Source organism: Antedon mediterranea, chromosome 4, assembly GCF_964355755.1.
Source record: "Antedon mediterranea chromosome 4, ecAntMedi1.1, whole genome shotgun sequence".
In the NCBI taxonomy this organism is placed as follows: Eukaryota; Metazoa; Echinodermata; class Crinoidea; order Comatulida; family Antedonidae; genus Antedon; species Antedon mediterranea.
The window spans coordinates 7,879,104-7,904,985 of NC_092673.1; the positions used below are offsets into that span (position 1 = coordinate 7,879,104).

Genomic DNA, 25,882 nt, shown 5'->3' on the forward strand with positions numbered 1-25,882 from the left:
CTTTAAAAGCAACTTTGATTCTCTCACAAAGTATACAAGAAAGAATTTAAAATGTTATAAACAAATCTGGATGTGTAAACTGCCACTAAAGCTTTGTCTACATTATCAAACTTGATGTGACAAAAAATGTGATGTGCCCATATATGGACATGATGATGTCATATCTATTACTTTTCTTCATTTTATTTCTAAGTGAATAACTTGATTAAAACTATATAAAATAGCCTGTATATTAAGTCCGATGTTTTAATCTTAATTGTTTCTGGTGGATGTATCTAAAATACTGTACTAAAATATGAATACAATTTGGAAACTGTTACGGTATATAGTCCTATACTCCGATCCTATAGCCACATATTTTTATTTTGAAAAGACCCACAATAAACATATAATTATACAGTAATTAGCAGGCAATCAAATTTCACATTTATTTCCTCATATACAACTATATTACAGCTGCTGTTATATTTACAAGTTTCACATAAATTTTAAAACTATAGCAAGACAGAATAACAAAAACGGAAGAACGTTCAATTTGACATGTTCGAAAGGTCATGGAAAACAATAATGTTGCCATATGATATTAAACAAAAAGCACTGTTTCTCCATATCCCCATCCAGTTCTAATGCATGTATTGTAATCACAGACAAAAATGGTCATTAATTGGAGGTATTCTTCCAATATTTATATATATTATATACAATAATTACTTTAGTACCAATGTTACGCATTTCTATTCAACCTAAATAGGTTAAGTTATAACGAAACGAATCTTAAATAAAGAAATGAAAATGTAATATATTACAAGTATTATGTGGAAGAAATCACGTGCATATATGCCTAGTATGTAAAATGGGTTGTGTATTATTTTATAAGATAATGAAATAATAACTGGGTAAAGAAAATAAAACTTCCGAAATCAAGAAAACATTTGATTTTATAACCAAAATCAACCAAACTAATATTTTATAAATCAGTTCCTAAACACCCTTTAATAATCAATGTACAGTAATTTTAAAGTAAAGATAGTAAATAAAAACAAATTAAATCTTATTGAGCCTGCTTAATATAGTATACTAATGAGACACAACGCAAATAAGACATGGACGTGTATTGGACGGACATTGCGCATCAGATCGAGAGCTCATCAGGACACTGCCGGCCTAACACATTAACTCAGAACTAACCTTTATTTTTGCTTGCCATAGTTAAAGTAAGCCCATTGAAATTGAAACGCCACTCAACTGAATGAACTTAAACAATGTAAATAAATATCGAAATAAAAACACTTACTAAAATATAATAGACCCAATAGATTTTCACTTTTATAATAATGATAGCATTGTAGATATAAGTTTATTTTCAAGACTTTCGGCATCTGACCTTTCAACCTATCAAATATTTTATACATCAACATAAATACATTCTAAATCGTATGCATATCATTTACACACAAATTTCAAATCTCTAAAAGTCTCTTACTAGCACACACAATTCGGAAGTAAATAATTATATTACTTAAAACATACAACTGTATATAAAGGAGATACAATTGTACATGGATTCTTCAGTATCAGTGAGGACAAGCAAAAATATTCATAATCAGAATAAATATGTCCATCTTTGGTGGCTTTACTAGATAAAGGCATCTAACTTTGCAACTATGTTGCCGTTGTACAACTTACTACATCAGTCATTCAAAAATCTACCTTGGTTTTCGACACTTTGCATGTTTTCTAATAGTACAATTATTTAGGCATTTTGTATCGCTAACCATATTTGGGATAATATCCAAGGACACTTTAAGGAAGAGATTTCTAAAAAACCTCTGCAACATTTTCCTAATGGCATATTTATTTAACAGCACACTAAGCTCTTACGTATCTGTATTTATTATAATCCAATGTTGAAGTAGACTACAGTTAACGGCTATACAATTCTAATTGATATGTATAATCCATGTGAACGTTCCCAAAGTATCTGTACACATTTTGATTTGATCTAGCAATTGCAGTTAGAGAACATGCATCAACCACATTGCATTTGGCCCTCGGACAGATTAAGAATTGAACCCAGCTTTCTATTTTGTGATTACAGTACTAACAAAACGTGCATGCTTGAGCCTTATAACAAACCAATCAGGACACGATTGACGCATGTTCTCTAGTAGCACATCAACCTAGCACTTAATTTATCTAAAAATCAAATTGCACACCCTACCAATAACTTCTTCAAACCTCTGGAATGTGTACATATTAGCACCTAATACTCCATACACTTCCTCAACCAAAGAGGTATAAATCTCAATACATTCTCAATTTGTTTTGCAAAAATAAACATACATACAGAAAGCTTGACACCTCTTAATTTCAAGTACTCATATACATATATAATATATAATAGATTATTAAAACATTACAGTTTTACTGCACACTTTATACTGCACCTTTTAAAAGTGGAGAACAGATTGCATAATTGTAGCCTGGTTTTCATCAATAGGCCTAGTATTTAACACCACTCATACGCACTTAAATTGGAATGACAACAGCCAAATGAGTCACTGTGAAGTAATCTCAATACATAATAATAAGCTGAAAATAAAGTGGTATAAATTTAAATGACGTAATTCAATTATCGTTACACACATTTTACTGCCATTGTCAGGGTGAACGCTTTATGAAAACCAGGCATCAAATTCACAAAGCTCCAAGACATTTGGAAGAATATTTCATGCAAGCACCACACAAGAAGGAGACTGATCCCTGACATACTGTGGAGATGTTTCTATGCTATCAATATTAATTCTTAAATATTATTTTGTTCATTTGTACAGGAAAGTATCTTTAAATTTATGTCATGAATTTTGTTCTCTTAATTTTCTTTTATCATTTATATGAGTCAATACCATGGCAGTTTCTGTTAGAAGAGACTCCATGATGCCATCTGCCAGCTGCATCTTGACCGTAACCTCATCATCGTCATAGTTCACCCATTCTGGTTCTTCTTCCCTCAATTCCTGGATTAAAATCTCATCAACATGATCCTTTTTCTTTTTACTATATTTCAATGAAAATCCATCTGTTTTCTTTTTCTTTTCAAGACCTAATAAAAGTTTAACATGACCATTTATCATATCGTTTAACTCCTCATTCTGATTAGATCCCTTTCCTACATTGTACTTTCTTGGTCGCCTCTTTTGTTTGATCCATGGTGGATGTGTTACTGACATTTGCTCAGACAGAACATCTTTGTAAACTTCATTCGACAAATCAAATAGTAACGTTTTGTAAGATTTCTTGCTAACACTTTCGATATCACTGTCTTTTGTGTCATCTCCCAATATTGATGCTGAAGGAACGACATCGTCAAGAGATTCTTCAAGAGCTTTTTTATGAATAAGTTCATTTACACTTTTTGACACAATTGTGCTAACATCTTCTTTGTTATGTGGTACAGCAAAGAACAGTTCTTCTGTAATCTTTTGAATCTCTTTCAGTTTACTCAGTTCAATGGTAGAACTAGTCTCTTGTTTTTTCTGATCATCTTTGTTACGCTTAGGCACTTCAACCAGTGATTTTGTTTTTGGCATTGAACTAAAGTCATCATCAAACCACTCTTGCTCACCAAATATGTCTTTATCCATTAGATGCTGATCCAATAGTTGCATTTGCTCCATTCGATCACTAATGTCAGGACTGCTACTACGAGAATCATCAATCTTTGGGGAATCTGGAGGCGCAAAGACATCATGGTCTACATCTTTTGGATCTGATGTAAGAGACTTTGTTGGTGACAACGGTGGAAGTGAATATATACTATTTATTGCATCATTATCATTAGTTGGTTCTTTCTTTTCAGTATGGATTTCTTCAGGTATATCTGATTTTACTTTTTCAAATTCATCATTGTTGGTTTGTATTGTTCTCTGATTATTAAAGTCTTTCTCTAGAAACTCACCTACACTAACATCAATCACCTTTGCACCTTCTATATCTTCATCAATATCATCTTTTCTTTCAGAATGCAAAGCAATGGATTGTTCAACTATTTTACTATCTCTTTTCTTTCGTATAGCAATCATCATTCCTATTGCATCTCCAACAATATTCTGCATCATTGTTTCTGATTTTTTATCAGCTGTTTTCTCAAATTCTATTTCAATCTCTCTATCAAATTCTTCTTTAGCCTCAGAAAACTCATCTACATCAGGAATTTCATGTTCATCATCTTCATACTTCAACACATCTGCAATTCGATCTTTTGAAATGTCTACCAGACTCCTTGTGAAGTTATCAGTAATCTTTTCTACAACAGCTTCCATACCAACTGTTACAAGACCAACCTCATCTTTCGGTATGTCTTCAATGTTTCTTGGTGTATCATCTAATTTGAACACCTCCTTATTTTTTGGACTAAAAATATCATCACTTGATTTTTCATCATCATCTTCAAAATTAAATGATTCAACTGCAGATGCAGCAGACCTGATAATCATGTCTAAAGCAGCATCATCTGTAATTGGACCAGAGAACTCCTCTGCCATTGAATTTTCATCTTCTATGTTTTCTTGAAGACTGTCCAACCTGGAATTTGACTCTGATGTATCTGTTCGACTTAACTCTGCTTCTTCTAATATTCCAGAATCTGTTTGTGGTTTTGGAGTGGGCACATCGACAAGTGGAGTTGTGACTTTATTTTGTGGTTGATCTTCTGTTACTGTGTGTTCACTTGCTGCACTCTGCAGCTCTTCAGCGATGCTTATTTCAGATTCTGACCCCGACAACTGCCTTCTAGGACTTGTTTTTGGTTGATCAGAAGCTTCAGTGTTTAACACCTTTGGTTGGTCATCTTTTGGACTAACAATAATCTCTGTTGGGACCTCTGGTTCCTCATCCGCGACATCACTGCTGAAGCTCAAGTGTTCACTAATGTCTTCTTCTGTTGCTGCAGCCTTGCTTTCAGACTCAAATTCTTCACTGTAATGACTTTTATAAGATACCACACCTTTAGATGAGTTTGCTGACAAAATTCTATGCAGTTCTGACACTGCAGAATTATTTGAATTTTGTCCTTCATTCTCTGATAAATTGTCATCTTTGATGCTGTCTTCCCTAGCTGGTGATTTCTGAATTGGCATATTCTCTTTTACACCACCAGTTGAAATGACAACAGCATAAGACCCCTGAGAAGAAATTGCTTCAGAGATGTTTTCTTCGATTTCTTCACCATCTTCTTCATTAAAAGTATTGTCTTTAACAGTTTTAGTTTCTGTTTTTAACAAGTCTGTCACTTTCTCATTTGCTTTATTGTCTTGTCGGCTTGATGGAGATTCTTCTGTTTTGATAATGAGATCATCATGCTTTGGACTTGGAGTAAACGTCAAACCAAATCCTGAAACACAACGAGATAAAAATAATAGTAATAATACTCATCATATCGATTAATTTAATACAAACAAATATATACATATATATATATTTAGAAATTCAAAATTGGTAATAATTAATAAAAAACTGTACCTCTATAAGATGCTGTAGATGATGGAGTAGCTGATGGGTTTGGACTGTGGTCTTCATCAAGACTTGAATGGCTACTTTCCGACTCTCTAGCCTGCCTGGTTGGTGTAGTGTCAAGAGTTATACTACTCTCGGACTTTGTACGCTGTCTTGTCAGGCCAGGAACAGTACGATCTTTACCTTGGCCTGGTTGCTTGATCTGAGGCTTGACGGCTCCTTTTGCCAGCTCAGCATCTGCGTTTAATTCCCTCTTGGTTTTCTCAATGAATTTTTCATAGGCCTATAAAATAGTATAAAAAATTAGCCAATTATGGGAGTGGTAAGACTGCATGTAAGACACTGCAAGGTTTGTAACCTCTGACCCCTATATAGCCAATGCTCTAGACAAAATGATTTAATTCCCACCTTATTAGGTTGACTTACCTCTAATTGTTTTCGTAAACTAGCCTCTTGAACTTTCAATTTTTCACGGTATTTCCGCTTTTGCTGCTTGCGGAGTCGTTCAGCCTCAGATTTACGACGTTTTAGCTGGTCATTCAGTGCTCTAAGTCTTCCTTCAACATCACTCTGATCAGATGCAGTTTCTAAGTAAAAGAGTAAAAAAAGAAGAAGTTAGATTTAGCTTTTTTTTTTGTATCTCCATTGAGATCCAGCCACTGATACCCACAGCATTGTAATTTTTTCAGTAATTTGTCTTTTGTTCCGCCGTACCACGGCAAGAATGTTAAAGAGTCGCTATCCAATCGAGTTTGACCAATACCAATTAATGGTTAGGACATCTGCATATCAAGCAGGCGATCCGAGTTCGAGTCTCGGTTGGGGCGACTTTTTCTCATTCTCACAGATTTCCTCATCTTTATCGATTCAAATTAATTAATTAAATTTCAGTCACCGGGCGGTTTAGAATTAATGTTCATTACCTGATGTGTATATTTATATATATATATAATGGGTGACGATCATAAAAAACAGTGCTAATTGTTCTTTAGATTTCCAAAATTTGTCAGTATGAAACTTAGATTGAGATAACTTTACAAAATTTTTTTTTTCAATGAAAACACACATAATGCATTATAATCATGGGTATAAATTTAAAATTTACCTGACATTGTCTGTGAGAACGACCTTTCTGATTCAGACCCACTTTCAGACTCTCTTCGTTTCCAAGGTGCCATTGGTGACCTTAGAGATTCAAGCGACATTAATGAACCAATTGGAGATTTGATGACACCCTTCCTGGTGCTTGTGGATTTTGGGGTAATGGAAGTATCAGCTGTGTCAAATTGATCCTGACTATAATCTGCCATGGAACTACGAGAGAGGACATCGTCTATTTCACTTGGTATCGAACTGATATAAAAAGAAAATTATTACTATTATAACACTCAATAAATATATTCAACTGAAATTTACAAATCTAATACAGTTGTCTTTCTAAGATAAAAAGCATACAAATGCAGAATGTTTATGAGTTGAATCGGGAGAATATTTCATGAGTTTCAAGATTTACGAGGAGCTAAACAGAACAGTTAATTTTTCCAAATAATGAAATATTTACCATTCAATGAATACACAATATTTATTATTTGTTTCTAAAGTAAACTTTTATTCAATTAATCGACTGCTTTCATCTTAAATCAATATCAAAGGCTAGGCTAATCTTTTATGTTGAGTAAACAACTGCAAATACTACAGGTTGATTTTCAATCACAAATCCGTCAACAAATTCGCCAGGCAGAAAATTCTCAAAGTGTTTACAAAAGCTGAATGTTGATTGTAGGTGAAATTACACTTAGCATTTCACTTAAGTGTGAATGTAGAAGCTATAAAATAATCATCAATTACTCTTTCTTACCTATGTTTACTTGTGCCATGATCAGTCATACCTTCTTCTGCTATACTGCTTGCCATGCTAATTTCCTCAGCAATAGAAGTCTCACCAGCCTTTTCTTCTTCTACCATCTCACCAATGGTTGTGTCACTCTCATGAGATATACTACGTGTAAGCCTAGGTTTAGGAGGTGTCTTCTCTTTCTTGGTTTCGCCATCCTCCAGAAGATTGAGTGCTTGCTTCTCTATCCTAACAACCTTTGCTTCCTCTTCATCAAGCTTTTGCTTCCATGCTAAGAGTTCCTCTGCAGTCTTTCTTCTTCTGTTCAACTTTTGCTGTCTTTTCATCAAATGTCTATACAAAAGGATCAAAAGTTGTAAGTAAAAGCTAATGAATAGTACAGTGTGATGAATATTTTTAAAAGTATAAACCTATACTATTGTTTTTGTTAAAGATGTTGTAGTAGTGAAGGTAGAATTTACATTATACACATGTATATTATCTATTATTCAAATAATGAATAAATAATAAAATTGGTAGAAATCCAATGTTTTATGAAGAAGAAAGGAAAAATAAATAACCAAATATCAATTTAGTAAACATTGAAGCTAAATTATATTGTTTTTATGATATGTTGAGCTTTCAAAAACTTACCTTGAATTTAATGGAGCTTGCATCAACTTCAGTTTCTGTAAAACTTTAGCCTGTTTGTGTGCTGCCATCTCTCTATCTTCATTCTCTCCCCCAGGACTAGAGAGTCTGGTAGAGTCCAACCCAACTGACGAATCAATGGTTAGATTACTTGGATCTTCATCAAGAGCCAGTCCATCATTTGATGACATCTCTGACATGGAACTAATTGAAATATCACCCATGCGACCTTTAAACTCTTTGGTTGATTGACGTATCCGTAAAATTTCCTGCTGTTGGTAAATAAGAAGCTGTCTGTCTTTTTGTGCCAGCTCTTGAGCTTTTTGCAAACGTTTGATCTCCATTAGTTCAGTCTGAAGACGGGCGCTGAGTGATCGCTGTTTCTTTTTTACGGCAGTGACTCCTTCCTCATTCTGGTTCTCAACATGTTTTTTCCTCTGATGCTCAAGCCATGCCATTTCTGCACGTGTCTTTTCTTTGATGGCTTTCTCTCGTAATCTTAGAAGATCCAACTGCTGTTGGGATCGGAGTTCCTCATCTTTTAGTTGTTGACTAAGAAGCTTTGATGATAGTTTGTTAAGACTTTCTCTGTCAGGAGATTGCTTGGTTGTTGTTGGACTCTAAAAAATGATATAATGTATTTCATGTTTTCTTTATTTTAATACAAGGTAAGTTATTTGCCGAGTGTTAAGAAAGTGGAAATGTAATATGTAGCCATAACATCGGCAAGGATTCGAGGTCCAGTGTACACATCTAGATCATGTGCACTTCAAAGAACCTAGTACATCTTTCGAGACGGGTAGGGGGAGTTACCTCAGTGTACTACTACACACACTGATCCCTTTGGGAGACCAGTCTTTGCCTGAAGAGGTTACCCAGTATAAAGAAATAATAAATACATGTAAAAAATTTCTTTTAATATTATATGTAGTAAACTCACCTTTCTTTTCTCACCAGATGCAGCAACTTCCTTTTCTGATTTGATTGGTGTGACTTCTTCTATTGAGTTATCAGAGTGATCTTCTTCCAGCATATCAACCTCGCTAATTGTTTGATCAAAATCCTCAGAGTAACTCTCTGGTACTTCTTCTGCTATAGTTTTGCTTTCACCGGAAACATGTGCATTTACCCCAGATTCCGTAGCTATTGATGATGTCGCACTCTTTACTGTTGGTAGATCCTCAGAGATGGCATCTGAAGAGTTTGATTTAGCAGTATCGCTTGCTGTGCTTCCAAGGTGGCTTGAGATGCTAGATATTGAAGCTGATGTTTTTGAAGGACTTGGGCTGGTGGTTGAATCCCTGCAGTAAAAATAAAAGGAATGCAACAGTTTAACAAATGATTGTCACTGTACAAAAACTAAATACTTGAAATCTAATGACTGTAGTTATTACTAAAATCAAATTTTTTAATTTTACAGTCTTTGATTCATAAAATATACAATCAAAAGGTAAACTTATGTAACTATAAAAACTATTTTATTTCTTTATTTCATAGCATACCACAGTGAGCAACTAACCAATTACAGGATAGATAAACTGTTTTATAATTTATCATGTTTATAAACTAAGTCTCATTTAAGTTAGGCAGTGGAGTTGAAAGAGTTACAACCCTAACAGGATTGAACGCTAAAACTTGGGATTGAAAGCAAGCAAATTAACCACCAAGCTACAGCTCCACTTCAAACAACAGGAAATTTATTAACTTCATTTATATACATTACCTGCTTTTGTGAATATCTTTCCCAGTAAAATCTTCACTGTAATCTGAACTCGCTTTATGTTTGCTTGATTCACTTGTTGAACTAAATGTTAAAATAAAAGATTTTCAAATAGTTTTTGTGGCAAACAGTAGGTAAATTTATTTATTGTCGTGTCTAAATCCACCAAAAGTTATTTTATGCCTTGGCTTATTAGCTAAGGCAATTAAGAAATTCTAAAAAGAATAGAAATAAATAAATTTACCTAGAAACAGGTTTAGATTCTCTGAAAGTAGACTTGATTTGATTTAACCACATTTCCTGCTGTGTACGTTGTTGCTCCATTGCAGCTGTGACTGCAGCTGCAGCCGCAGCTGAAGCTGTCTGTGTTGCCATCTGTCCCATATCGTAGTCACGACGTTGGGTATTTTGATCAAGAGTTGATTGTTGTGCCTGTAATTTAAACAAAAATGTTAATCAAATTAAGATAACTCAAATTTAAAAGCATCATCATAAAAAAGATTCAAATTTAGATTCAACAAACCTTATTATCTTCAAGAAGGAAATTCCTTTGTTCATGGTAGTAATCAAATTGAAACATTTGTAGACAAATAAAATGATTTATAGTACTGTAGTATTGTAATCTTGTTTAACAAATACACAAGAATATACAAATTGACTGTTGCCATACTACTCTGAAGTAAGAAATATGGCATACACAGTAACATTTCAATTATTATGAGTTGCTTACTTGAGCCAGCTGCTTAGCAGCTTCAGCAGTGGCTTTGGCCACTTCTGCCTGTGACTCCAGCACCTTTGAATCTGTTGCATCTTTCTTTGTCTGAGCTAGTGTTTTTTCAGCAGTCAATGTTGCATCTCTTGCCTGTTGCTTAAGCTGCTGTAACTGACGATGTGCATCATCAACTTCTTGACGTGCTTTTGATGAAAGAATCTGAAGTTCTCTTTCGTGCCCTTGCTGCCGTGTTTTCAAGATTTGAGCGATGGAGACAGACTCTTGCTGTGCAAGGGAAACGGCTCTCGTTTTCTCTAGCTCTGTTAATTGTCGATACGATTCTTCAACCGTATCTAAACGATTTAATTCAGCTGCCATCTTGATTTCAAGAGCTGATGGAGAGAAGTAACGCTGGCTTGGAAGGAAAGCAGATGGGTATCGTCTATCAAACTGCTGGATAAATGATAAAATATAACAATTAATATCATGCGTAGAAACAAAATGAATTAGCTTGATTTTAGCATAAGTAAAATAAAGTATTGTAGTAGTTACTTCAACCTGATGTAAAATATTTTAACATGTGAGAATGCTTATATGCAAGAATCCATTGGTAGGAATAGAACCCACTGTTTCAACTAGCAGCAACAGCACTATGAAATATCTGTAAACCATCCTTCCTGATAATATTTCTAGAGAAATTATCCTAACTTTCTTTGTGAATTTGTTTTGGGACAGCATTAATCTCTCCACTAAAGATTCATCATACCTCATGCTCTCGTGGTCGACTATCATGACCTCTAGACTGGTAACCTATAGGTGATGACTGATCAATAACTGGTTGTGCGGTGTCTCTAGCCGACCCTCCACCAATAAGTAAAGATTGTACTTGGTCAGACTTTGCCCTACTGGCTGCACTGGACAAACTCTTAGGTTGGTACACTTGGTCAACGGATTTAGAAGATTGTCCACTGGTAAGATGGTTGTCTATTGCTGCTTGCCCACGTGGTTGAGGGCGCTCCATAGCTGATCGGTCAATGTAATGATCAGATAGTTTAGAGAAGCTGCCTGCGGATGAGTGGGGCGATGAAGTCCGTGACAAAGTTGATGAAGGGCTTCTGTAAAGACAAAATTAAAATTAACCGGCTCAGCTACAGTGATTCAGTTCACTTAGGTTGACCCTGGTCTCCCCAATTTCAGTTTTTTTTTGTTATGTATATACTCAAATAGACCAAATAAATAATAAATGAAATGAAATGAAATCATCTTATTCCATACTGTAAATGTAAAGTTTGAGGTTTTACTAGCTTAAGATTTCCCACATTATTAAAGTTATAATCAATTCCATAAAAATAAATTAGAGTTTTAACAGTTAAATAATTTTTGTTTTGATCACATATTTGGTCAAAGTGAATACCTATTATGCGACATTAAAATGGCTTATCCAACAACAAATTGTGAAAAATATTTCTTTAGTGGGGAGGCCAAAATATCTTATTATCATCTTGTGAATGAATTGGGAGGAATTCATGCAATTTTATTTGTTTATTTTCTTAGTCCATAGTAAAAACTAAAACTGATGGCATTTGAATGTAAACAAGTTAAGGGGCCACAGTTGACAGAAAACAATTTTATTTATTTTTTTATATTTTGCTGTAATCTACCCTTTAGGCATATTTCTGTTAAATTGCAAGACATACCCTTTAGAAGACCTTGGACTGCCACGATATTCCTCATCACTATGATTACCACTCAGTGCCTTCTTGAGGCCTGATGATTGGATTGGACTACTGTAGGTGCTATTTGACACAGGCTGTGAAAATAAAGCAAAATAAAAACAATTTATATCGTATTAAAAAGCAAAAATTATCAATATTTCATCACATACTGTTGAATTGAAGCTAGTGGTTAGGATTCTTGACATCAAATTTGTTAAAACACTAACAAAACAAAAAATGTTCATCTTATATATTTTTGTGAAATACTAAATCAGTTCAATAGATAGGATGTTGGTCCTGGTGGCAAGAAAATGGCATTTTCCACAGACTATTTAGGTTTTCCTTATAGCAGTCAAATGTAAAAAAATGTAAATGTATTTATTTTGGTCCTCAAGCTTAACTGGAAACTGAGGAAACTTGGATTAGGCCCTTCACAGACCACGGCAGCCAGCAGTGCAGCGCCTACCAGGTCATATCAGTCCAGTTACTGAAAACATCTTACTCAACAATACCTTTTCTAGTGAAGGTCCAACACTGTGTGAACTGCCCAGCACATCACTGATTTGACTTGTGGTACTGCCACCAGGTGGTGAGGTCTGCAAGCGAGATTCTTTAGACATTGGTGAGCCTCGACTTCCAACATTCTCTTTCTTTTCAGATATAGAGCCTTGAGACAGGCTCTCGCTGGTGAAATCGTCTTCATAAACAGGTGATTTACTTGGCAACCATCGAAAATCATCTTCATGCTTTGGTGACTTACGTGATAGCCTTGTTGAATATTGTTCAGAAGAATCTTTAAAAAAATAGTATTATTGTTTTTTTTGGAACAAATACTTTAATTAAAATGGGCTAATTATTATTACTAGCTAACAAGAAGTGTACAGTATTTGTATGTATACAGACTAGGACTAACAAATATTGGTGTTGTTACACTAAAGTAGATCATTTTCATCATACCTCATTTTATTAACAATTACAACAGTGGCCACACCTCATTATGGAACAGGTATGAACGACAAATAGCCATACATTTTCAAAAGTACATTAGAAATAAAAAGGGTGAAAGAACTAAAACAGTGAAAATATGTGTAAACTGCTACTTTCAAATCCATCTAGTGGTAAAATGCACATTGAGCGTAAAATTGTACAACTGTGTTTATATTATGATATGTTTACAATACCTTGAGTGAGTGACTTGAGACGACGTGTGTAAATGTCTATCACACTGTGTCCATCGTCAGAGATGTTGAGTGCGCTGTGTCCTAACGTGTGTGGTCTTGAAGTGTATGCATGAGACTGGCTATAAGATGGACTCTTCTTGTACAAATCAGATTTCTGTAAACAATTTGATATATATCATTAGTACATCATTGGTACATATAATAAGCTAAAATATGATACACAAACTTATTAAATAAAAGATGGATCAAATTGTATAATATTTTCTTACTGCCAATTTATTTTTTTCATCCTTTTCAACTTACTTTTGGATCTTGTTGATCATATCGGCTATAACGACTTTGCCAACTTTGATATTCTTTATGTGCTGATGTCTTAGGAGTCTTCTCTTTCTTTTTCCCAGAGTACTGCAGATTATTTGAATGTGGAAGATCCTAAAAAACAGTGATTGGAATAGTACCTTGTCTACATGAATTGAAATATTTTATTTACACTGGACAACCTCTTCAGGGGGCCCACTTATGTGGCTGTGATGTATTAGTACACCGGGGTAACCCTCATCTCATCTCAAAAGATATACTAGGTTCATTAAAGCGCCCATGAGCTAGATGTGTACACTGGACCTTATATGGAGGTTTATAGTCCTTATCTGAGAAGACTCGTTCTACCACCAGAACCATGGAGTGAGTGAGCCTCGAACCCTTGCCGATGTTATGGCTACGTAATTACGGTTTCACTGTCTTAGCCGCTCGGCCACTCACTCACTAGCAGTACTGCATCAATAGTACAGTATTAGAAAGAATCAGGATTATCCACTTTTCTCAAAAAGAATCTCACTCTGTGGTTTGCAAAAGTAATCTCGAAAAGAAGCACATCTAAAAATTACACAAACCAACAGTGGGAGGTCTACTGGGCTTCTTTTCAAGATCGACTGTATTTGAATGTCAAGGAATAGAAATGTATGATTGTGTTATATCACTAATAATGACCTTACAATCCTTAATTATTTCAATTGCCATTATAAAAACATTTTAAGACACAATAACAGGCCTTGTCTACACTATCAAACTATATGTGACAAAAAACAGATGTGCCCATATATGGACAAACCAAATTTGACTATATCACTACCATATTTGAACACATTTTTTTTCAAACTAGTTTGATAGTGTAGACAGAGCTTTAAAAAGGTAAAATGGAATACTCATTTCGCATTTTCATTACTAATAGACTTACCTTGTATTCAGAGGGTGGCTCATCATCATCCAGGCCAATATCTTCAACATTGAAGTCCTCAGAGTTTTTATCTGACAACCAAGAGTTAAGCTTTTGACGTACAGAATGTCCACGGTAAACTGCTTGGATGCGAGTAGCTGCATCAGTTTCTATTGAAAATTGCTCAGCTTTCTTTGCACCTACTTTTAGGTTTGACATTCCTGAGATAAAATATGAAAATTATCATTAATTCATAACAATTATGGTTAACACACGCTTTAATTATGAATTTTTCTTAAATTTTCTTCTTTGCCGTTTGACATCGTGCATCTCACTTGTTTTTGCCACTCTGTACATTTTGAGGAAGCATGTGTATACAATTACTATTATTTTAAAGTGAATACGATAAAATGACACTAAAATTATTATGTAATAGTGGTGCAACTTACCAGGTAAATTACCCGAAAATTCACTGCGATATGTTTCACCAACAATTTGCTCATGTCTTGTTCGTAAGTCATTATTATCCGGCCTGTTAAATTGTGATTTATCCTCTGATTCAAAAATTGATGCTTTATATGGAGAATTAGAAGGTATTTGCCAGTCTGTATACCCAGCTTTACGACTAGCATCATCTTTAAATTCTAACCGCCTAGATGCTGTACTGGGATTAGTCTTTGAACGCCAGTCTTGCGTAGGAAGTGCACCGTATGACGTATAACCAGGTCTGGAGTCTACATTCAAGGTCAGACTAGGTTCTGCAGCGTAACTTGAAGTACTTGTTGGGTAGGCCCACCGTGATGTAGGTACATTCACTGCAGGGTTTGCAGTATTAGCATCTGAATTGTCAAAGTGTGATGTAAAGCGGCGGGTTTCTTTCTCCAGCCTGCCTTGTAGAGCTGCTGCCGTTGCCTTTAAAGACTCTATACGCATGGAATGACTTGGTGCTTTACCTCTTTCTTTAGGTGTAAAAAAGTGTAACAAAAATCAACATTATTGGCTGCTTTATGTTATTCTTGCAACTTATTTGTATAATAAATGAAAAGATGTTTTTATTATTATTACACACTTGCACTGAGGAAGGTTTAGTGTTAGCCCAAAGCTCTGCAACTTTTATGGCTGTTTTAATTTATCGTTTTGATTTAGATTTTTGCTTATTTTTTTTAATATCTCCATTGAGATTCAGCTACTGATAACCACAGCGTTATCATTTTTTTAGTAACTTGCCTTTAAATTTAATATAATCAATTTATTGATTCAGCGATCCTTTAACATAAATATTGAAAACTAATGTAATGAAAACGAAACATGCAATTAAAGAGGATAGAATATAAATGTATTACTTTTTTATTTAGGCCTATTTAATAGTGATTTTGTATAGTACATGTACTAACCATTATGAGGGTACAGCGCTACATTCGTTGATACATGGTAATTCGAAGAGGGATTTGCTTGAGTGGATACTGTCAGGCTAGTTGGACGGCTTATTGTGGTAGCAGTAGCTGTAGCAGTTGTAAATAGTGATGTCTGTTGCTTTGGAAGGTCATTTGTAATTATACCAAGTAGGTCAAGTCTGAGAAAAAATACATTGTTTATAAAAATTACATATGATTGACTGACTAAAACTGCATCTGGCCAAAGGCGGTCTTTATTCTGAGGGAGATGTGTCTAGTCAATTCTCCTAACAACCAGGGTCTCTGAAAACTGGAAAACATAAAACCAGTATTTTATTTATTAAGATCCCAAATCCATCAATACGATTAAAATTTCATTTGGAAAACAAAACATTTGGCTAGCCTAGCAAATATTATTTGCTGGACGTCTGGGTCAGAAATGAGGAATACTTAATAATAGGGGCACTAAAGAATGGTCATAGATCAAATATGTTGTATCAGCACTTTTAATGTTTTTCTTTTTAGTTGAGAGAGATTATTTAGAGGGTTAGGTCCGGTTATATTTAGCAAGGTCAGCTATCTAGTAATTCTTTCATATGTAGGTGTCCAGTAGTTGGCTTATATGATACAGAGATAATGAATTTCAATATAGATGCTACCTTCTGGATGTAACACCTGGAAATGAATGCTGTGTATCACTACTACTTGAAGGACTCCATGCATTTTTATTTTCCTTGTCTGAACCACTCATCTCTGTAACAATCTAAATGTGAAAACATTGCAGAAATTAATGTGTGTGCCTGTAGTGTAAAGCTATGTCTACACTATTAAACTAGTTCAGCAAAAAAATGTGATGTGCCCGAATATGGTAGTGATATGCCCAAATAGTGATAGTGACATCATCATGTCCATATATGGGCACATCACATTTTTTTTCACATGTAGACAGAGCTTTATACATGTATCTAGTTATTTCTAGCCAAAGTTTGATTCTAGTAATGAAGTATAGGTAAGGCATGATATGTGTGCCAAAATGCTTTCCCTTTTTTAGGAATATTAATAAGAATCACAGTCTAGAACCTAGACTAATGATAGGGAGAACCTAGACTAATGATAGGGAGAACCTAGACTAATGATAGGGAGAACCTAGACTAATGATAGGGAGAACCTAGACTAATGATAGGGAGAACCTAGACTAATGATAGGGAGAACCTAGACTAATGACAGGGAGAACCTAGACTAATGATAGGGAGAACCTAGACTAATGACAGGGAGAACCTAGACTAATGATAGGGAGAACCTAGACTAATGATAGGGAGAACCTAGACTAATGATAGGGAGAACCTAGACTAATGATAGGGAGAACCTAGACTAATGATAGGGAGAACCTAGACTAATGATAGGGAGAACCTAGACTAATGATAGGGAGAACCTAGACTAATGATAGGGAGAACCTAGACTAATGACAGGGAGAACCTAGACTAATGATAGGGAGAACCTAGACTAATGATAGGGAGAACCTAGACTAATGATAGGGAGAACCTAGACTAATGATAGGGAGAACCTAGACTAATGATAGGGAGAACCTAGACTAATGATAGGGAGAACCTAGACTAATGATAGGGAGAACCTAGACTAATGATAGGGAGAACCTAGACTAATGATAGGGAGAACCTAGACTAATGATAGGGAGAACCTAGACTAATGATAGGGAGAACCTAGACTAATGATAGGGAGAACCTAGACTAATGATAGGGAGAACCTAGACTAATGATAGGGAGAACCTAGACTAATGATAGGGAGAACCTAGACTAATGATAGGGAGAACCTAGACTAATGATAGGGAGAACCTAGACTAATGATAGGGAGAACCTAGACTAATGATAGGGAGAACCTAGACTAATGATAGGGATAAACATCAAACAACTTTATCAAATGTTATTGTTAGTATTCCCAAAATGTGAACATCTTAAATTTGCAAGAACTAAAGAACGTAGTATAAAACTGACAAATAACGAGAGAAAAGCCATGATTCGATTGAAACATCAAATCATGTTATTTAAATATAATCAGTGTTGGTTTTTAGAAAGGAAAAAAGATTCATATAAAATGTATAAGATATAAACTGAAATCAATTTACTAGATTGTACACTGTACACAAGTTGTTCATAGTCTAGTTTCTTTTTATAAACAAGATTATTGTATCATGTTTGTCAATTAGTCAGTCAGTGGTTAAACTAAATTGACTATATAGATATTAGTGCTAAAAAGAATGTACAATTGCAATCATTACCTGTGTATGACTTGGTTTGGTCTCTGTAAGGTAAGTCTGATCCAGTCGGGGTTGTAACACACGACCACCAGTTGGCTTAGTTTTAAAACTTTCAAGTCGTTTCCGGTCTATTGCATCCAGTTGCTCTTGCTTTTTCTTTTCGGCTAAGTTTTTCTTTTCTTTTTCCTCTTTCTCCCTTTTCTTTCTCTCTGCTTTTTGCTTTGCCATATACTGCCGCACCTCACTTGTGTCGTAACTACGTATCTTCGGTACATCATACGGATCAGTAGATTTTTTACTTTGTGAAGTTTTCGACTTGCGACTTTTTCGGCTTTTCTTGGTTGGTTGACTTGTGTGAAATGTTGTTTGATCTCTTGTACCATCATTTAATTTTGTCATCTCTTCTTCATCAGACTCCAAATGGAGGTCCTTCAAAACATCCTTGGCATCTGTCGGTAAATGTGTGGCAGTATCTTTGTCATCATCTGATTCAATTGGATGATCAGATATGTCAGCATCTTCGATATCATTTTTTTCTGTGTCATGCTCAAATTCTGAATGTTTATGTTTTGAATCAGTGGCAGAATGTGCGGTGCTTACTTTGCGTAATTTAGGAGCTGGTCCGAGAACCTTTATTGCAGTTTTGTGGCTATCACGCCACGCATTAACCGAAACACTACCATGTTTCTCAGGCTTGGATACTTTAATATCGCCTTTGAGGTGATGTACTTTGCGAACAGGTTTCCTACTTGATTTTTTAGGGTCTCCATGAGCACGTTTGCGTACCATACTTCCAGTTGAAGGTCTTCCATATGTGCCAATTTCTACCACATTCCTATGACTTTCTATGTCTGCTTTATTATTAGTACCTGTTGTTTTATTTAATTTCGTTGTTCTTTTTCTGTCTGGACCATTGCTCTTTGTGGAACGTTGTCTTCCACTAACAATACTACCATCAGGAAGAGCATATCTTGATTCTGCTGCACTGAATCCTTTATATGATGGTGGAGGAGGAGCTGCAGCGACCTTCCTGACAGTTAACCTTGAAGATGATTCCTTTGGCCAATCATAGCCATAATTATCCGAGGTAAGCACTGGATCTACTTCATGATGATGGTGCCTAGGATTATTAAAATCGTTAGTCCTACTTCCATTTAAAAATTCTTCTTTCTGTTCTTGTATTCGTGATCTTAGTTTGTCAAGGCTATTAAATTCTGCATTTATACTGCCATTCTGAATTTCTCTTGACTTCTTTAAATCATTTTTTCGAGACCCATACAGTTTCTCGTAAGTGGATGTATATCCAACAGTGTGTGGAGGAACTGGTTCATTTAGGTAAAGCATCTTAGTTGGTGTCCGAACAGTAGTAAAGCTTTGATTGGCTGAGCCTGAATTGTTCTGCTGAAGGAAGGATCTTTCCCCAATGGGTGAGCGAGTTCCAGATGGGGAGGTAAGCGGACTTCGATAAGTGCCATTACTAAGGCCAATCTTCCGCCAATCTCTACTTGGTGATTCTTCTATAAAGTACAACATTATTTGCCAAATTAATGCTTGGTTGGAATAGCATCAGTAAAACATGTTTACAACATATATCTGCACATTTTTGTACCACCATATTTTTACTAAGGGCACATATTAGGATGCAAAGGAAAGCAAAATTTACCATTTCACTCTCCACACAAAAAAATGGTGGTGTGAATAAACAACAAAAAATTAAATTAAAATTAATTTTCATACCTTGTATTGTTACTCGTTTATTTTTATTCCTACCATTGTACTTGTCAGCTATTGTGTTCTAAATAAAAATAAATTATTAATTTAATTATTAATTAAGTTAGTAATTAAAAGATGGAAATCCATCGTTGGTATTATTTTTTTCCACTTTATAATTGATGCAAGTTCATGGTTAGGTAAATTACTCAGTAACATTTAAGTGGATTACTTCTTTATGGCAGAAAGGGGCAGCTTATTAAAAAGGAGATTAAAAAAAGAAAAAGAAAACTAGTCATAAACGAGTGGATTTGATTAGAAGACAAATAACTCTTCATCATGCTTGCTTACCTGTATTGGAGGGGGCGAGTGTAGTTGCCATTTTGGCACCCTATCAACTGGAACCCTTGTTTCTGACCTACTATCATTCATGATGGTGGAATCCATTGCAGTCAGAGTCCCATATGGACCTTCAGCCTCATTTAGCCTTGCTTCAGCTCTTTCAAGCTACAGTCAACACAACAAAAAAATTAATTTTCCTCTTAATAAAAAGGTAAAATTAACTAATTAAGTTGTTGCCAATTCTTGATAAAACTCAGTGGCATAACGCAGAGGCTTGAGGCCCTTGGTTTAAGAATCCTCAGTGGTGCCCCCCCCCCCCCCCAATGCTGGTGGCCTCAGGCGTTTTCAGCCTTTTTCGACATATTTTAATGCACTGTTTTTCCTCTAGGCACTGCTCAGGGGCCCCCAATAAGTTCCAGGGCCCCTGGGTATAGCCAGTGAGCGTTCATAGCTGTTACGCCACTGCAAACAATACACCGATTGTTTGAATTTCTAATGATCAGAAAGTCCTTTTATGAATTACGAAATCTCTTGATTAATTGGGGCCCCAATTACAGTAGGCTGTGTCTGGGCAAAATATCACTATCACTATCAAAAACTATAAGAACAATTTTGAAATAATTTTAAAATACTTACAGCATGTTTGGCCCTGTCAACACTTTCCCATGCTGAGTTCAGTTCTACAAATAAATAACAATGAGTTATATTTAACAGTAACATGCACGATACAGTACAGATTAAGAATGCAAACTATTATTCAAAATTGGAAAAAAAAATATTCTAGGATGACCATCTCTAGAGTATCTAATGTATTAACACTCCGCTACCTATCTCTACCCTTACCTAGTAAACTAACTGTACAGTGGCCTATTACTCCAAGAGAACAACTCTCCAAAAATTACTGTACCCCCTGGATAATACCACCCAGAACAACTACTCGGATTAACTACAGTACTGCACCCCAAATGCTTAACTAAAAACTAAGGTTAGTCCTTTGAGGATACTGTTCTGTCGATAATTATCAAGGGAGATGTCCGGATGCTTACTGTACACTAAATATTAAGAATCGTATTCAATGCTAATTAGAAAACCAATACTATAGAATATTCAACAGGTTTCAATACAGTAGAATGTAAATACTGAATAACAAAAATCAAATTGGTACAGTAAAGTGTAAAACTAAATATATAAAACAAATATTGCATATTAAAATTGCATATCAAAAAGTTTAAAAAGTCGTCAACATCAGGCAATCGGTAACCTTATAAAAGTTAACTGTGGTCTTGGTTGTGAACTTATAAATTGGCAGCTGACTCAGTCAGTTGACCCATATTGTCATGTGAGTCAGCCAGTTTTAACTGCCATTATTTGTGTCTTTTTATTTTCCACTACAGTAATTTAATTCATAACTTTTTAGTTAGTCAGTATTAAAACTGTTCTTCACTAACAGTACACTATAAAGACTGTGTATTTCCAAAATCCAAAATCTTATAAAATAAATCAAACTTTGAATAGGTCATATTTTGTACTGTTATTCTTAATTAAAGTCATTAAATTTTGCCAAGAAAAAACAAATTCAATTTATCTTTAAATTACGATTTTAAAAGTTTTTTTTTAAAGTCTAATATTTGGTCAAAGTGAATATTCAACAAAAAGCTAAGCTATTGAATTTAGGCCTATATAAATCTATGTGATTTGTGATATGCTACAGTACAGTAGTTTTTTCTGTCCAATATTAAACTGATAAAAATTTATTTTTCATAGAACTACTAATGTATACAGGATGTGTGCAATATAAAATAAATTAATTTCAAATTAGTTGTCATGTTGAATAAAAACAAAATAGTTATAAGTTTATATTTGAATTTAATTTTCTATTCTCAATTAAAAAAATTGAAAACATTTATTATTCCATATGCATAAAACAGTAAAAAAAATTGAAATTTGTTGTTTGAATGATACACTACTTTAAGCTCTGTCTACACTATCAAACTTGTTTGACAAAAAATGTGTGATGTGCCCAAATATGATAGCGATATGCCCAAATATGGTAGTGATACAGTATGACATCATTGTGTCCATACAGTATATAATATGGGCACATCACATTTTTTTTATCACATAAAGTTTGATAGTGTAGACAGAGCTTACTTACGTACACAAGTACAGAATAATTTTTAAAAATATAAATATATACAGTATACAATATACAGTCATTTACTTATTTACCACTAACCCATATTTTGCTAGATTACTGTTGTTAATATAAAATAACACAAAACAATTGATAAAAAATCAAATGTATCTTGATTGCTTGACACTGTCAATGTTGATATCAACTATCATACTGTTAAATTATCAACCACCAACATTACAGATTATGATTTAATTAGGAATTTGGTTACCTCTTAATGAAGACCCTGATGATGATCCCCTTGGCAATACAAGCACTGGTTCTTGTACAGGTCTCAGGTGTATACTACCAGACATTATAGAGCAAAGTTACTAAACAAATAAAAAACACATTTAATTAGTGGTAAGTACTACTGTGTACGTAGCCTGAAGTACATAATGTACAAACTTTCTTTAAGAAGAAGTTTTTTATTATAGGATAAGAAAAAAAAACAGGGATAGCACTCAGCCATCACCGATCACATGTCCACTCACACTCATTTACCAAATTGGAACGTAAAAATACTAGGCACAGAATCATCATGGAAAGACAGAAAAATAAAAGAATCAATAAAAATAAGAAAACATGGTAACACTATGAACAGAGACGACGGCGGTTTGGAACTCCCAAAATTGTACAACAACTTACTAAAGAGGAGGCCCCGACAATCCCATTTGGGAAAACCTGAACGATCTACAGATGGCGCTATACCATATACGAGATCTAATGGTAACAAGTCCAAGTCACAGAGACTCACTCATGATTAAGCTGCGTCGTTGACCAGTGAAAGCTAGAGTAAAAAACGTAAGTTTACGAATTTTATTCGACTTTGGATCATCCAAAAGAAAATTTACTTAAAATACTATACAGTGATCCAGATGAACCATTTTAGTCGCGTGGAAGCGACTCTATAGTTCACTAAGTCGGTCGGTCGGTCTGTCTGTCTGTCTGTCGGTCCGGTATCACTATGCGTTTTATCGCTTTATGACCTTATCTTGATATCAGTTTAATCTAGCTAAGTAAATTTTTCACAGAATATTCCTTATGGCCAGGAATCGATGTGGTTATGTTTTCACGGTGCGCAATAAAAAATTACGCGGTCTACGCACGATTTAACGAAATCACGTTTGTAATCATATCTTAACAACCATGAATCACAATTAAATAAAATTTGGTACTCATAAATTTCAGGGCATAAATCATCATATGGCAATACAATTACGTGCGTAGCGCATGTAACGCATGCGTACGCGCGCTTAAAATTTTCAAAATTTATTTTCGATGAAATAAGAGTACCTTTCAGGCAATTTTAAGCGTTTACAAAATTGCCATGAGTGCGCAGATTTTTGCGCGCGCACTGCGCATTAAATGTTATTGCGCACACTTTTTGCCCGATTTCTGTTTTCTTGAATTACTTTTCAACTCGAAATTACGTTATACGAGCACGTCAAATGTGACAGGCTACGCACGTGTAAATTAAAAAAATATAAATGTTTTTAAACATTTCAACATTTTTAAACATGTTCAGTAATTTCGGTCAGAATAGTTCACTATGTCGGTCGGTCCGTCTGTCTGTCGGTCTGTTTGTCTGTCGGTCCGGTATCACTATGCATTGTAGCACGCGACTTAATGGCTGTTGGCCTTGTTACTAATGATAGCACTCTGAATCCCAAAAAGAGATTTAGATCCTGAAGTTTCCTTGAAATTTATGCACTGTCAATTGTATGACCCACTATACGACCTCCAGGAGAGGTGCGTCATTTACAAATAATTACTGATGCAGGGTGCGTCAAAAAACCTAGAAGGTACGTCACATCAATGAACGATGGTGTGTCAATGTCTGTCACTTTACCACTAAAATATCATAAAAAACAAGGTCATATAGTACGTAAAAATGGGGTGCGTCATGGTATTCGTAAGGTATGACGCACATCGGACAAATAACGCACCTCTCCCGGGGGTCGTATAGTGGGTCATGTAATTGACAAGTGCATTAATATTATCTTCTTAAAGATATATTGTGGCCCCTGAAAAAAAACACTTTTTAAAATGTTTTTGTTGAATATGCCATTCTAATATCACATTATTTACCAAGAATTGGATAAAAAAAATGATTTACTTGAAAAAATTGTAATTTCATAGTCAATGGGTTTTTGGTTGTATTTAACTATTAATTTGTCTTTTTATAAAATGAAAACATAATTTTTTTTTCTATGAAATTGATTAAATTTATTATTATATTACAACAATGAAATGGCCTAGGCCTATTCATGGTATTTTTTTATTAATTGTTGTTTTTGCAATGCATCTTTAAATTTGTATAGGCCTAGGTAGGAGGCCTACTAGTACTACTAGGCTAGGCCTACTAGCCTAGAGGCCCTAAATTGAAATGTTGTTGTTGTTTTGTTTTGAAAGTTGTTTCGAATGAATATTCATTAAAAAACAGATCCGATGATAATGTTGTGGTGAATCTAGGCCTACAGTAGGCAGCCTACTATCAACATAAAGCGGGTATCAAGAATAGTCCTAGGCCAAGCTACGATAATGATGGTGACGCGATGACAGCCGTCTTAACCTCCCTGGCCTTCCATCAACGAAGTCAGGCTAGTCCTAGCTAGGCCCAAGCCTTCTCCTCATCCCAGAGCAGAGATAAATAAAACCACAATGATATGATTGAAAAATGTGAGCCTTATGCTTGTAGTATGGTCACTAAGAAAACGGAATTAAATAAACAATGTTTTTAAAATACCTAGATATTACATTGGTAAATATTTATCATCAATCACCTGACCATTTTGCCGAAATCCTCCGTTTGTTTATAGTTAAAATATCGAAAAGTCGATGGTGTGTACGGAAGTATAAGGGAGAGCTGAGAGTACCGATTGAGGGCCTAAATTTAAACGAAATTCTAGCCTAGGAGGCGGCTAGAGCTAGGACTTTCTTTAAATAAATTAAATTATCAATAAATATTTAGCATATAATATTCACTTATATAAATATTTAATAAGAAACCAATAATAAACTATACACAGGGGTTTACTTGATATTTTTTTGACATGGATATTATATTTTGTAAAATAAAAGCTTTTTCTAAAATGTGAGAATTCAAAATGGCGGTTAAGATTATAGATTCTGTTGACGCCCTCTCTTAAAAATGATAATATAGAGGACACACTCTGATTTGTTGCCTGTTCATAGCCAACTCATGGAGGGGATACCTCCATGGCCAACTGTATTATTTTTGTTATCTTTATATTATTGTCTCATTCATGAACAGTTAATAATTTGCCTGTTTTAAAGTGGTTTTTATTTGGTTGGCCCACTTTTGGGCCGAAACATCCCACTTTTTTTGGGGGGGGGAGTGCAATGTTATTTTTGTGGTGAGGACATTTTAGGAATTATATGGAGTGTGCAATGTGAAATGAAACTTGTTTCTGAGCGGTGCGTGTTC

General features: G+C 34.8%; 1 protein-coding gene across 2 annotated transcripts; it reads right to left on the reverse strand.

Annotated features, from left to right (window-relative positions):
• Nucleotides 1-242: 242 nt before the first annotated feature.
• On the reverse strand, nucleotides 243-25,242 carry LOC140046522 (centrosome-associated protein 350-like). 2 transcript variants are annotated; one of them, XM_072091195.1, is made up of 25 exons: nucleotides 25,181-25,242; nucleotides 22,664-22,763; nucleotides 20,895-20,938; nucleotides 20,268-20,423; nucleotides 19,944-20,001; nucleotides 18,228-19,723; nucleotides 16,594-16,697; nucleotides 15,935-16,113; nucleotides 14,990-15,499; nucleotides 14,562-14,761; nucleotides 13,631-13,759; nucleotides 13,328-13,481; nucleotides 12,659-12,939; nucleotides 12,129-12,241; nucleotides 11,198-11,546; nucleotides 10,450-10,881; nucleotides 9,964-10,151; nucleotides 9,723-9,803; nucleotides 8,940-9,300; nucleotides 8,003-8,619; nucleotides 7,373-7,702; nucleotides 6,620-6,867; nucleotides 5,941-6,101; nucleotides 5,521-5,797; nucleotides 243-5,392 (listed from the first exon to the last, which is right to left on the reverse strand). In XM_072091195.1, the coding sequence occupies exons 2-25, from the start codon at nucleotides 22,746-22,748 to the stop codon at nucleotides 2,856-2,858; spliced, it is 9,090 nt and encodes a 3,029-aa protein (XP_071947296.1). In that variant the 5' UTR covers nucleotides 22,749-22,763; nucleotides 25,181-25,242; the 3' UTR covers nucleotides 243-2,855. The 2 variants fall into 2 exon arrangements, with proteins under 2 accessions (XP_071947296.1, XP_071947295.1); XM_072091194.1 differs by having other exon boundaries at nucleotides 10,450-10,884.
• Between the last annotated feature and the right edge of the window lie 640 nt (nucleotides 25,243-25,882).

Coding starts and splice junctions, on each gene's coding strand:
- LOC140046522 (XM_072091194.1), bottom strand. CDS start 22,748: ATGTCTGGTAGTATACACCTGAGACCTGTACAAGAACCAGTGCTTGTA. Junction 13,482..13,630: donor ATGATCAACAAGATCCAAAA/GTAAGTTGAAAA, acceptor AATTGTTTACAG/AAATCTGATTTGTACAAGAA. Junction 11,547..12,128: donor AGTCCAAGGTCTTCTAAAGG/GTATGTCTTGCA, acceptor TTGTCTTTACAG/AAGCCCTTCATCAACTTTGT.